Here is an 11,458-nt window from a genome sequence, read left to right on the forward strand (position 1 = left end):
GTCCCACAGTATTTTTCACACATTTAAAAATTATTTTGCTACAATATTTTCAACAATAAATTTTCAGTTTTCAGTTTTCAGCAAATAAACGGTATCCACACACACCTTTAGTTAATTTATTCAATTGCCTTCAATGATTTTCATATTTTGAAATTGATCATAATTTTTTCATTCTTAATAGTCTTGAATATATATTTTACACATAGGGGTGGAGAAAGAGGGTGTAAGAAGATTATGGAAACTGGTTAATAACATATATTACTAAGAAGATATAAAAGATAACGTGAAAATATGGGATAGAACACAACACAAGATATAGCAAACTAAGAGATATTATTAGATTCAACAACTTTTTAACATTAGACATAAAAGACACTGTTGAACATCTTACAAAAACTGGTAATCTTACAAGGACTTCTAAGGCTTTTCTTTTTCTCTCTTCACTCTTGCCTCATCAAAGTTACAAGGTCCCTATTTATAGACCACAAAGCTTAGAGATAAAGTACATTATACATTTCAGAAGAAAGTAGGAGCCTAAGCCATGGATTTACAAGTGGCAAAAAGGTAGGGACCTAGCTGGAGACGTATCTTCTTCCGAATAAAACTCTACAATGATAATAATTGTGGATGTCAGGATAAGGTTCACATGCATCTGGAGTAGAGGTCCTAGCTGGAGCTGATGAACAAGTGTCAAACCGCGTAGAGGACCTGTCTGCATGGGTAAGGTTACTCAGATATGCTTCTAACAAAGGAGTAGATATGTGACTGTTAAGGATAAGAGTGCTACGTTTGAAGACGTTTGTGAGACCCTTTTTTTTTTTTTTTTTTAAGTGTTAGAAATGTCTAGTCCCATCCATCTCTTCCATGGAACCATTCTTCATCAACATCAGTATTGACATCTGGATCATGGTTATGGTAGTAGGGATCATCATATCCCTTAAGAGGATTGGGAATTTCCTAATGATCTTCATGTGGCCACTGCTGTCTACAAACTTCTGGATCCATTGGTATTATTTCAGGTAAGATCCCCTTGTTTAGGGATTCTGTTATTGTGACAGCATGATAACAAGATACCCAAGATGTGTCCCGATGTGCGTGTAGAGTGCTATCTGGATTAGTGACCCAATTTATTTCTGCCGGGTGGAAAATTCCTTCTACACAAATATCATTTTTGGAATTAAGCTTGACAATTAGACTTGCTGAAGTGATCTTGCTTCCAAATCTTGGATGTTTTGTGGTAGGATATTTTATCCATTCTCTATCATGGGCATCAATTTTCAAAATTTCAAACCAGAATTTATGAAAATATCTGTTTACACACGAGAAAATATATTTGTAAAATTCTGGCTCAAAATGGAGGCACAAGTAAGACTCATTGAGTATATACCACATGTAAAGGTAATGTTCAACCGTCCAATCAGTTATCCAAAAGGCAAAAGGAGTTTTCCATGGTTGGTCTATATCAGGAAAAATAGCAAGGAAGGTGCTTTCTGAGGTAAAAATGGAGGACTTTAATGATTCTTTTGGCTCTGGCTTTAAGAGTCAAGGCCTTTATTTGATCATTTATTTATAGGGGAAGGTTTTCTATCATGTTGAGGATATTAACATGTATTCTTGGTGCATAGCTGAATTCCAAGCTCTAAATGCCACTGTTTCCCAGATTATTGCCAAGTTTGTTGCAAGGATTACAGGAAGATTACAAGAATGGTGGATCAATTTAGGATAATACAGGCAAAGACAAGCAGCTTAATGCAACACACTAGAAAATTTCTTCACGATTGTCCATAATGAATTTCTTGGTTCTGCAACTCATTATACGAAAGTAGCACGAGAAGAATTCTTGTTGATGAAATGTTGCTCATTTGAAAGGAAAGATTTAGAGAAACATTTTGACAGAATGTCAAGGAGATACTACTCTTTTAATGGTATGGATGATGTTAATGCCAAGCATATCTTTCTCAACTCCCTTCCAGAACCATTAGGGGATGAAACACTCCGAATGATGAATCTCCAAAAAATAACTTTGCAGTAAGCTTCTTTGGGAGAAATTTATCAGCATGTGCTCATTGCTCTAGAAAAACTTTGCAATCAGAGAAAATTTCTTTCAGAGATTGACAAGATTCATAGCAAACTTAAAGACAATTGTAAAAGAAAAGATCCGCAGATAAAGTGCTATGAAAAGAATTGTGCTTGTCCAACAAAAAGAAGAGATCATTTCAAGAAGTATTCTTGGAAGAAGAGATATTATGCAGGTCACAAGAAAAGATCCTTAAAGAAGAAAAAATGGAAGTTTCTTAGAAGAAAGCAGTTTAAAGGAAAAACTTCAAAGGTCTGTTTTGTATGCAGAAGACTAGGACATTTTGTGAAAAATTGTCCAAAAAATGAGAAAGCAGCAAAGCTTCTTGAACAAGCTCAGATCCATGCAGATGATACTCCTTTCTTGGATGTGGAATCACTCTTTTCATTGGATGATGACTACTATTCTCAAGCTTTGGTAGTTATGGCCTATTCCACTTCAGAAGAAGATTCAGATCCAGACAATGAAGAAAACTCAGATCCAGAAATCCAAACCATCTATACATCTCAACCCATCATAGCCCCCCTAACCAGTCCTACACCCATAGCCCAAGTACATATCCTTCTTGATACTTATTCTAGACTCGTTCCAGTAATAGCCTTGTTTGACACAGGAGCAGCAGCAACAATTCTCCATCCTAAGATATTACCTGAAGAATTTTGGTTACCCCATAACCAAATGTTTAGAGCGATAAATGGAGAAACATTCCTTATCACCCTGAAAAGTAAGCCTTTCTTCATCAGAATCTTTCCAACCCTTACCATTAAACACCAAGTCCTTGGATCCCCTTTCACAGGTAGAGACCTTCTCATAGGATTTGATCTCCTTCATCAAATGCCTAATCTCAGATGGTCTTCAAAAGGACTTTTGCAAAAACAACACCTTCTCACCTGGACTCAAGTACCCCATTTATTCACAGTAGACCCCTTTAACTCTTTGAGACACCAGATTATCAGTGACTGTTGTGCAAACAGATGTTCTGAATTTCTCCTTAAAAATCCAAATCCTTTATGGAAAAACCCAAAATTTTTCATATACCTTCCCTTTAAGAAAAATGAAGGTGTTAACCCCACAAAAGCCAGTCACAGAGGAATGAATCTAGAACATTTAACCTTGGCCAAGCAAGAACTATCTTCTCTCCTTTTAGAGGGCCTCATTGAATCGACAACCTCTCCCTAGGCATGTGAAGCTTTCAATGTCAACAAGCATTCTCAACAAGTCTGAGGAAAACTTAGATTGGTAATCAATTACCAAGATCTTAATCATTTCCTTGTAGATCACAAATTCCCTTTGCCAAACAAGAGTGCTCTTTTTCAGCATCTTTCAAATGCCAAAGTATTCTCAAAGTTTAATCTTAAAGCAGGATTTTGGCAATTAGGAATCCATCCAAAAGAAAGATATAAGACAGTGTTTTGCATCCCGGACCACCATTATCAATGGACTGCCATGCCTTTTGGTCCCAAAAATGATCCATCTCAATTCCAGAAAGCAATGGTAACGTTGTTCCAACCATTCTTGACCAATGCATTGATTTATTTTGATGACATCCTTTTGTTCTCAAAAGATGAAAAATCACATGCCAAGTTGCTCACTGAATTTTATAATTTAGTGAAATCTCAAGGGATAATGCTTTCAGAAAAGAAAATGGTCATAGGACAGTCTTCCATAGACTTCTTAGGTGTAAACATTTCAGATGGAAAGTATACTTTGCAGCCTCACATAGTTGTCTCTCTTGTTGAATTCCCAGATAAGCTCATAAGTACCAAACAGATACAACAGTTTCTTGGAATTGTCAATTATATGTCAGACTTTATTCCAAAAGTTTCCAAATACAGGAACTGTTTAGCTCAATTGCTAAAGAAATCACCTCTAGAATGGAATTCTGTTCATACAGAAGCAGTCCAACAATTGAAAAAATTAGCAGAAAAGCTTCCTCCTTTATAGATCCCAGGACTAGGCAAACGGATATTACAGACAGATGCAAGTGATGAATACTCGGCAGTAGCTCTCTTTGAAGAGATTAATGGCAAGAGAAACATTTGGGATATAAAAGTGGTGCATTCAAGCCTTCAGAACTTCATTACCACTCCACTTTCAAAGAAATTCTTGCAGTCAAATATGGAATTGAAAATTTCCAATTTCATTTTCTTGGGCATAATTTTCTAGTAGAAATGGACATGTCCTCCTTTCCCAAAATGCTCCAATTCAAAAGGAAAATGCTCCCACATCCTCAGTTGCTCAAATGGTCAAATTGGTTTTCACAATGGTCCTTCCAAGTCAAGCACATCAAAGGAAAATATAAACTTATCACTGATTATCTTTCTAGAAAACCTCCAGCTCTTAACACCACAATTATTTCTCCACCCCTATGTGTATATCCTATTACATATCCATCCTCATCCTCAGACCCTTCCTCTGCAGTCCCTAATGATATCCTCAACATGATAGAAAACCTTCCCCTAGAAATAAAAGATCAAATAAAGACCTTGACTCTTAAAGCCTCTTGGCAATCAGCACAATCACAAATATCCCACCATATGTGACCAGAAGGTGATTTTCCTATTGTAAATCCTTATACTATGTTTGATAAACCCCAAGCTTTTGTCAAAATGTTTCTCTAAATCTTTCCTTTCAAATGAGCAACATTTCATCAGTAAGAATTCTTCTCATGCTACTTTCATATAATGAGTTGCAGAACCAAGAAATTCATTATGGACAATCGTGAAGAAATCATCTAGTGTGTTGCATTGAGCTGCCCGTCTTTGCCTGTATTCTCCTAAAGTGGTCCACCATTCTCATAATCTTCCTGTAATCCTTACAACAAACTTGGTAATAATCAGGGAAATGGTGGCATTTGGAGCTTGGAATTCAGCTATGCACCAAGAATACATGTTAAAGAACCCATCATGCCATCTAGAAGAAGGAACATTATTGAGAGTGAACAAATGTTTTGAATCTGTAGTTGGTGAATAAGTCAACCTTGTTTGAACAAAGGGTGGTGGAGGAAGGATTGGTGGTGGTGGAGATGGAGGCTTTTTAGGACGAAGAACATCATCTTCTTCTTCTACCTTTGGTTCAGTATTTGTCATAAACACTTCCTCTAGACCAAGATCAGATAAGTCTAGGTCTGTGTCATCAATTATTGGGAGCACAAAAGGTTCTCTTGAATCTTCAAGGGTGAGAGTTTTGAGAAATGATGAAATTGGATTTGGGGGGGTCAGTATCCACAGCCAACATATTCATATCTAGAGGTCTTGAAGAAGCACCTACAATTGGATCTGGGGGTTGGTATAATGGTTCTTTGTCTTTCTTTATAGGAGAAGATTCATTTTGTGGTCTAGTTTAGGGCTTTGGTTGAGGTGGAATTGAGTATGTTATGGTAGGAAAAATTCCACTTACTTTAAAAGGGTTATGGTCAGGATGTGTTATGGCTAATGGTTGAAGGTTTTGATAGGGAGAAATTGGTGAAAACGGGGAGGTCGTTGGTATAGACAAGTCTTTATATAATGATTGTCGAGGTTGAAAAGGCATATGAACATGTATCGAAGGAGTCTGAATGGCTTTTATCTGTGATCCTTCCATGGATTGAAGTTGTAGTAACAACTGTTTTCTTTCTTTTTCTTTTTTGTCTAATAAGAGGAAAAGAAACAGACAAATCTTTGACTGTGGAAGCTATGGTTGCCAATTCTTGTTCAACTGCTTTGATTTTCTTCTTTAAATCTTTAATAAGGGAATTTGAGGATGAAAAAGTATGAGTAACTGCCTTAGCCATCTTTTGTTGATTATCCAAATTTTTTGAAAAGACATGGTTTTGTGCCACAACATTTTCTACTTGCCAATTTAAAGCTGTTTCTGCCGAAGAGACCTGTTTCTTGGTTCCATCTGGATTGTTTCTAACAGGATTTTTGATTTTCCAAACATGTTTAGTGTTGGTTTGGGGATGATCAAAGCTTTATAATGGGGGAAAACTCTATGAATAGGAAGGTGAAGCTTGGTCAAACATGTAACAAGGTGAGGGTTTTTGTATATGGGTTTGACTAGTAGGAAGGGGTTGGAATTTTGATATTTGGGGAAGGACTTTTTGGTAGTATGGGATTAATGGAGGTTTTTGGTTTTGGTCATGGTTTTCTTTGCATGGAGAAAGAGAGGGAATGGTTTGTTTACTAGTTCTAGGATAGAGAACATAATAGTCAAATTTTCCAGAGGGTTCTCCAAGGAGGTCAACTTCTGGATCTCCTGCTTCATATCTATCTTTGAGAATTTGCTGAGAAGATCTTTTCTTTCTTCTGGAATAATCTTCTTCAAAAGCCTCTTCCTTTTGGCAATCAATACAATCACAAATATACCACCATATGTGACCAGAAGGCGATTTCCTTCATAACAAAGTTTTCCATCTTCTCGAAATGCTTTAATTTTAAGGCCATCTTCCCAAACATAAGACACTGGTTGGAGCATAGAAATTTGAGTTGGGAAGATCGTTACATCTTTCTTCCTGGTGGAGCTGTTAAGAATCTTGTCTCTACTTCACCATTTGCTTTCCTGATAAAGAGAGGATCATTTGACTAGATCGGTTTAGTCGCCTGATTAAGCATCTCATATTTCGTAATCCATGATTCTAGAAAAAGAGAAGTCATCTGGTCCTTGTTGAGTTGTCTTGGAACAAAAGTGCACATGGGTGTCATTTCAAGATCAACTTGAATCAATAAAGCATCATTAGATTGAGCTATTTCTGGAACTGCCATGTCAAAAGCATGATTCTGAAGTCTATAAGCAAGTTGGTAGTGAAGCGTGGCAGCAAATGTGTCTTGCACCTGAGAGGCTCCTGTAATCTGGACCTGTACTTTGAGAGCATCACAGAGATGAAGATCTTTGAGAGAAATATTGAAGTTGGGAAAAAGTGTAACAAAGATTGTTCCCACATTTAAAGTTGTCTGAACTGTTCCTATAACTGCATTTTGATATTCCAAGAATCTGGAATCAAGAAGTGAAATTCCAAAGACTATAGGAAGTTCCTTTCTTCCATTGAAAGTTAACGCCAACCTTACAGCACCAAAATGAAGGTGTGTGTATCCTTGTTTCTGCCATGGAATTACAAATTCTCTGGGAAGGGCAAGGGTAATGAAATTTTCTGTTTCACTTGCTGGAATATTATAATGGTCAAACTTGGAAGCTTGGACATATTCTTTTACAGTAGAAGGTTAAGAAGGACCTAAAAACTTTTTTATGGATTTTTTGAAAGAAACTTGGGGTTTATCAAACACAGTATAAAGATTTACAATAGGAAAGTCAGTAATAGGAATCTTACTATCTTCAGGTACATGGGAGATTTCATACAAGTAATCTAATCTATTTGCCATGGATTTATGAAGGGAAAAATCAAAGACAAGTTTAGTGGTATCAGTAACTTCTGAAGATGAACTTGTCATGATAATTTCTTCTAGAAAGAACCGTTTACCAAAGACCTAATGTGACTAAAATGCCAACTCCAGGCTTAAACATCCACAAGGTAACTATGGAAAAGTAGATTCTTTGGGAATTTTGAGAACAAACTCCTTAGTGTTCTACTTGATTATCAAATCCAGTGTTCTGATGTGATTAATACAGAGGATCCACGTGTTATGGTAACTGTAAATCACAGAGCATACTAATCAGGATAATAATCAAAGTATACTAATCAAAAGAGGGAGAAACTAATCACAAGGCTCTGATACCAACTATTGAGAGAAAGACCAGGAAACGGGAGAAAGAGGGTGTAAGAAGATTATGGAAATTGGTTAATAACATATATCACTAAGAAGATATAAAAGATAACATGAAAATATGGGATAGAGCACATCACAAGATACAACAAACTAAGAGATATTATTAGATTCAACAACTTTTTTACATTAGACATAAAAGACACTGTTGAACATCTTACAAGAACTGGTAATCTTACAAGGAAATCTAAGGGTTTTCTTTTTCTCTCTTCACTCTTGCCTCTTCAGAGTTACAAGGTCCCTATTTATAGACCACAAAGCTTAGAGATAATGTACGTTATACATTTCAAAAGAAAGTAGGGGACTAAGCCATGGATTTACAAGTGGCAAAAAGGTAGGGGCTTGGCTGGAGACATATCTTCTTCCAGATAGAGCTCTGCAATGATAATAATTGTGGATGTCAGGATAAGGTTCACATACATCTGGAGTAGAGGTCCTGGCTGGAGCTGATGAACAAGTGTTAAGCTGCGTAGGGGACTTATCTGCATGGGTAAGGTTACTCAGATATGCTTTTGACAAAAGAGTAGATATGTGATTGTTGAGAATAAGAGTGCTCACAAACGTCTTCAGATGTAGTAAAATAAACTGGTTTTTTAATTTGGAGCTAAACACACACTAAGGGTCTGTTTGGGATTCGCTTATTTTGTTAAAACTAAAAACTTTTTACTGAAAGTACGGTAGATAAAGATAAAAGTTAGTTGAAATAGTATAATAAAACCCATGAATAATACCAAAAAGTATAGTGGGGTTCATAAATAGTAACAAAAATAAGCTAAATAGTAAACTAAACTAGCAAAAAATAATCTATCCAAACCAACAATTTTAAAAACACAAAAATCACAACTTTTTTCCTAGATTGTTATAAAATGTTTTATCATTGTTAACACATGTGAAAGTAATATTAATAATGAATTTATGTGTTATGGTGATTAGAGAACTCTATAAGTTTTTTTTTTTTTTTTTTTTTTTTTTTTTTTTTTAGAACTCTATAAGTTGTGGAAAAATATTATTATTATTATTATTATTAATTTTTTTAAAAAAATGGGTCTAGTTTTGCTTTGCGTCTGGGGCAGTTGAACATGAACTCTAATGGGCAATTTTTTTATTATGCTTGCCCCCACGGCAGAACCCGCAAGAGGAGTAAAAGGACATATGGTCAGATGCTAATAATTGGTCAACTAATCCCGAATTTAAAGATGTCACACCAACTAATTTCATCTATTAATTAACATTTTTTATTTTATTTTTTAATTTGAGCTATTCTCAATTCGTTATGAGACCGTACTAGCCGCTGTTCTTTTGATGGTAAATCAAAACTTTAAAAGCTTGCGTATGACATTTGATTTAAAAAGTTAATTTTTATTTTTATTATTTAGTTTATTTTTACTATTATTTATGAAATATATTATATTTTTTAGTAATATTTATGAGTCATATTATACTATTTTAGTTACTTTTTAATTTATCTATAATACTTTCAGTAAAAAAATTTTAATTTCAGCTAGATAAACTGTTTCCAAACAGAATATAAGAATTACTTTTTTGTTTTTTTTTGTCCTCTTAGGAATATTTTTTATATTTGGTGAGAGTGTGAGACTACTTAAAAATAAAAGTAAAAGGAGAAGTTAAATTGGATATTTCTCAACATTTAACCTTTGTATTAAAATTATTCTTATTTTCTCATAGCAATTGAAATTTATGAAACCGAGTTTATTTTGATGATATGGAGCCTACGGTTATGATTAGGGGTGAATAGCGGCCAGTTCAGTTGGCGTTGGAGGGCTTGTTTGTGTTTATGCCAAGCTCATCGAACTTCTCAGAAAACAAACCGTCATGATGTCACTAGATTATAATTCAGGTTGTGTCACTGGCGGTGTTTGTTGGTACGGCTGTCTCAGTAGATTTGAGAACCCAACAACTAGCTAATGTCTCTAGAGTCTAGTCTATTGTTATGCAATATTTTGTGTACAGTGTCATCTAGCGTTTTGTTGGCCAATGTCTCTAGTTGCTATTGTTCTGTTGTGAACTTTGTTCTACTTTAATAAATTTCTCAAATCATACAAAAATAGACCAAAATTAAGTAGATTAGAGAAGTGAGAACCTAATAACCAAAACTCAGTAGATCTAGGGACCCAAAAGATCAAAATTCAGTAGATCTACTAAAAAAGGATAGATAGGCAGCGATGGCAACAAAAGAGGTGAGCGGAGGGAGGAAAAATCTGGGTTGAACAATATATGGGTAAGGAGGAGACATGTAGTGGTTGTGAGGAGGAAAACTTAATAGGTAGGTTAACGGTGCGATGCAGAGGTTGGAATTTAGAGGGAGAAACCGGCTGATGTTGGAAACTTAGAAACATGACTGACAATTACTTTGTTCACTGTTGGCAACTATGTTATTCAGTTCGATCACCATGGTTTCGGTGCAATTTGTCAAGCTAGATCGGGGCTTGAATATCACTAGTTATGATGTGACATGAATTCTAAATATCAAGTTATGTTAATATTTTCCATGTGCGAAATGAAATTAAAAGAGTTTTTTATTCACTAGTTATTCACATGAATTCTATTTATTCACAATTTTGAAAGCATAAACTAAAATGAATATTTTCACATTCTCAAAAAAAAAAAAATATATTTTTTCAAATACAAGAAAGAATTTAAAATAGAGAGAAATTATATATTCACAATATTTTCATAACAAATTTTAGGTGGTAAATTGTTATTGACTATTATAGGTGGACAAAAAAGTAACTTAATTTGTGAATTTAAATTAGAACTAATAATAACTTTCCACCTATAATTTATTGTGAAAAATATTATGGACGTAACACTTCTCTAAAATAAATGACAAAATTGAGTGCCAAATATACCATTTTAACTAAAATAAATAAATTGTAATTTTTCTTTTGAAACAACAAAAGTTGAAAACAGTTAATTGTAACTAGCTTGTAACCCCATGCATATACATGAATACACTTAAAGATATACAATAAGATGCATAATATAATTCCTATATATAATTCAAATACTATTGATAGTCATTTTTATATTTTGTTAACTCTTTAAAAAATTTTGTAAAGATATTATTAAGTATAAAATGTAAATTGTCCATTTTTGAAAAAAAATTATTATTATGAAGCACTTTGTTTTTTACGATTCATTTATTTTAGACTCTTTGATTTTTGTACTTAATAATTAGTTGGATGAATATTTATAATGTAGTCTCACAATTGATTTTAAAATTAAGAAATAAAACTCTTTAAGAATAAATAATTTAGGACACGTGGCGCAAAATTGAATCACTAATTTGAAATTCTAATTTAAGTTTCTCTAAACTTTATCAATTATTAAATATATAGATTTCTTCCCGTCCTGTGTAACTCTTCTTGGCCGATGATTTTAGGTGACCAAAGAAGCCCTGCATATGGCATTTAATCAGTAATAATAATCATCATCAATAAACAATAATAGTACTAATTAATTGGCCCTCTTTTAAGTCTTGGGTGGTTGGCAATATTTGTCAGGGCAAGTTGTTTGCAATATTAATGGCAGTCTTTTGTTTTTTATATTATGGCCTGTATTAGGAGTTTAAGACATCCGTGCAGGAGAACGTATTCCGTGA

At 34.4% G+C, this 11,458-nt stretch overlaps 1 protein-coding gene across 1 annotated transcript in view; it reads left to right on the top strand.

Moving 5' to 3' along the window:
- The first annotated feature begins 7,553 nt into the window (after nt 1-7,553).
- LOC115950269 (replication protein A 70 kDa DNA-binding subunit E-like) overlaps nt 7,554-11,458 on the top strand; it is a 7,540-nt gene continuing 3,635 nt past the window's right edge. The window contains exon 1 of the mRNA XM_031067494.1: nt 7,554-7,583. Within this exon, the coding sequence (XP_030923354.1) occupies nt 7,554-7,583 (30 nt within the window). The remainder of the gene's footprint in view (nt 7,584-11,458) is intronic.

This window comes from Quercus lobata, chromosome 6, assembly GCF_001633185.2.
Source record: "Quercus lobata isolate SW786 chromosome 6, ValleyOak3.0 Primary Assembly, whole genome shotgun sequence".
Classification (NCBI taxonomy): domain Eukaryota; kingdom Viridiplantae; phylum Streptophyta; class Magnoliopsida; order Fagales; family Fagaceae; genus Quercus; species Quercus lobata.